The sequence below is a fragment of the Zingiber officinale genome, chromosome 1A, assembly GCF_018446385.1.
Source record: "Zingiber officinale cultivar Zhangliang chromosome 1A, Zo_v1.1, whole genome shotgun sequence".
NCBI classification, from domain to species: Eukaryota; Viridiplantae; Streptophyta; class Magnoliopsida; order Zingiberales; family Zingiberaceae; genus Zingiber; species Zingiber officinale.
The window spans coordinates 134,030,767-134,033,264 of NC_055987.1; the positions used below are offsets into that span (position 1 = coordinate 134,030,767).

The window sequence follows — 2,498 nt, forward strand, 5'->3', positions numbered from 1 at the left end:
ACACAAATATTCTTCTTCCAACAATATCCATAAAATACACAAATATTCATAAATTACATAAATATTCTTCTTACAACAGTATCCATAAAATACACAAATATTCTTTTTACATCAAAAGCTAATAGATATTGTACACATCAAGGTAGAACATCGTGAGTCAAAAATCAAGCTGAGGCTACATTAAATTATGAGAATCAGAATCTGTTCAACTTGCTATACTGCTCCATTCTTCTTGCGCCTTTCATTTCCCTAATCTCACCACTTTTCACCTTCAAATGCCTAGTTTTCTGAGTTAAAACATCCACTGTTCTAATCTGTCAAATAAAAGTATCATTTGGTCTACTTAACTACAACAAAGAACAAAAATAGAAGAAATATACATGCTGTAGAAGTCCTAGAATATCACCATCAGAAAGAAAAAATACACTTGGTGGACATAAAACCTCAAACATATCCAGCAAACTACCTCTTGCAGTTCCCTCTTGACATTTTCCAGCCCACCAATATCATCCCAGCTGACATTTGGTACTTCAACAACCTGATCAAAACCCAACAAACTATCAACATATCTCAAGGTAGAAATAGAAGTGGTTTTTAGGCCATTCATCAACATATGACAGTAAACACAAGTTACCAACCAGACACATGAGGCTATAGAATTTCTTGAGTTGAAAAAGGTAAGTTTAATTTAGAAAGAACACCAATGTCAAATTTCTCATTTTCAATTCTTGCAACAACAATTTATTTTAAAAATTCATGTAGATAATCATATTTAGAAGGAAAAAAACTAATTGAAAATGATTACAATTACCAAAGCAAAGGCTTACAGTTTCACGAAGGGCAGATGGGTTACTAGATCCCAAAGCAGTCTTAAAGTGTTCATTTGTAACAGACATAGAATTGAGAATCTCAGCATCAATTGATTCATCTTCTAGATCAATTATGTCCATCTTTTCACGGATACACTGGAGAGCAGCTTCAGTGCATAAAGCAGCAAGGTTAGCCCCAACATAGCCATGAGTATCCTTAGCAATCCTTTCCAAATCAACCTGCATTGAATAAATCAAATTTCATAACTTGGGCATTCACTTCAAGATATCTATTAACAAGGTAACAACAATTGGTAATGTTCACATACATCATCAGATAGCTTCATGTTCTTAGTATGGATGTGAAGAACCTCTAATCGGCCAACCTCATCAAGAACACCAATGTCAATTTCTTTGTCAAACCTACCGAATCGTCTAAGAGCTGGATCAATACTGTTTGGCCTGTTTGTAGCCCCAATGATAATTACATGAGCACGAGACTTCAACCCATCCATCAGTGTCAACAGTTGAGACACTATGCGCCTTTCAACTTCCCCATGAGTTTTCTCTCTCTTAGGAGCAATGGAATCAATCTCATCAATGAAGATAATTGAGGGTGCATTTTTCTCTGCTTCCTCAAAAGCCTTCCTCAAATTACTCTCACTCTCCCCGGCTAGCTTTGACATGATCTCTGGACCATTGATGCAAAATAAAAAAGCTCCTGTCTCATTTGCGACAACTCTAGCTATTAATGTCTTACCTGAACCAGGTGGACCATACAACAAAATACCTTTTGGCGGCTTGACACCAATAGATTTAAATAGTTGAGGATGTCTTAGAGGAAGCTCTACTAGCTCCCTTATCTGAGCCATTTGTTTCCTAACTCCTCCAACATCATCACAACCTACCTCATCAAGCCTATCCTCGTCTTCTCTTTTTACCGACTCCCCCTCACAGAAAATCTCTGTATCAGGAGCAACAATGCAGTACTCTGCAGGATCAGTTTCTATAACCTTAAACTCAACACTCCTCATCCCACCCCTGACAAGGAAAAGATCCCCTTTTCTAACAGGACGATATGCTTCTAAAAAATAAGCTGCAAAAATGTTAAATTTTAAGTCAAAAGAACTAGAAAAAGTAACAAAGAAAACAAATCACGAGTATCAGACAACTCCAGCCTCAATAAGTCTTGCTATAACAAGCTAGAATAAATTTTCATGTGGTTCCAGTAAATCAAAACCCTAATATAGAGTTGAAATGCACTGGTATGCATAAATTCATGAGATTACTTATGGAAGAAACGATTAGGAACTGATCAAGACTGAACCAAACAAGATAGATGTAGCTAACATAAACCAAATGAGTGAAACCAGTCACTCATGCATAAACGAGACATGGAACTAGCATATGTTGAATCAAATTACAAGAACTATGATCCACTCCAATTAGAACCATCAATGTGAGCTCATGAAAACATTGAATATTTACAAGAGAAAAATACTGCTACAACATTTCAGCATTTACAAGTAAAAAAGTGATTATTAAGAACATTTATAATCATAATAGATACATGAATCAAATAATTTATAGATGAAATAAAAAAAAAGATAAAAGCATAACTGATTGTCAGAAAGCTTCAAGCAATGACAGGTAACTTGATTAGTTAGATTACAAAACCCAAACAACTAT

The 2,498-nt window shown here is 35.3% G+C and overlaps 1 protein-coding gene across 1 annotated transcript; it reads right to left on the minus strand.

Annotated features, from left to right (window-relative positions):
* Nucleotides 1–281: 281 nt before the first annotated feature.
* Nucleotides 282–2,264, minus strand: LOC122003362 (cell division cycle protein 48 homolog; the record flags this gene model as incomplete). Its single annotated transcript, XM_042558544.1, has 5 exons — nt 2,234–2,264; nt 1,139–1,905; nt 828–1,049; nt 467–538; nt 282–314 (listed from the first exon to the last, which is right to left on the minus strand). Coding segments are annotated over exons 1-5 (1,125 nt in total), but the record flags the coding sequence as incomplete, so codon positions are not given.
* Between the last annotated feature and the right edge of the window lie 234 nt (nt 2,265–2,498).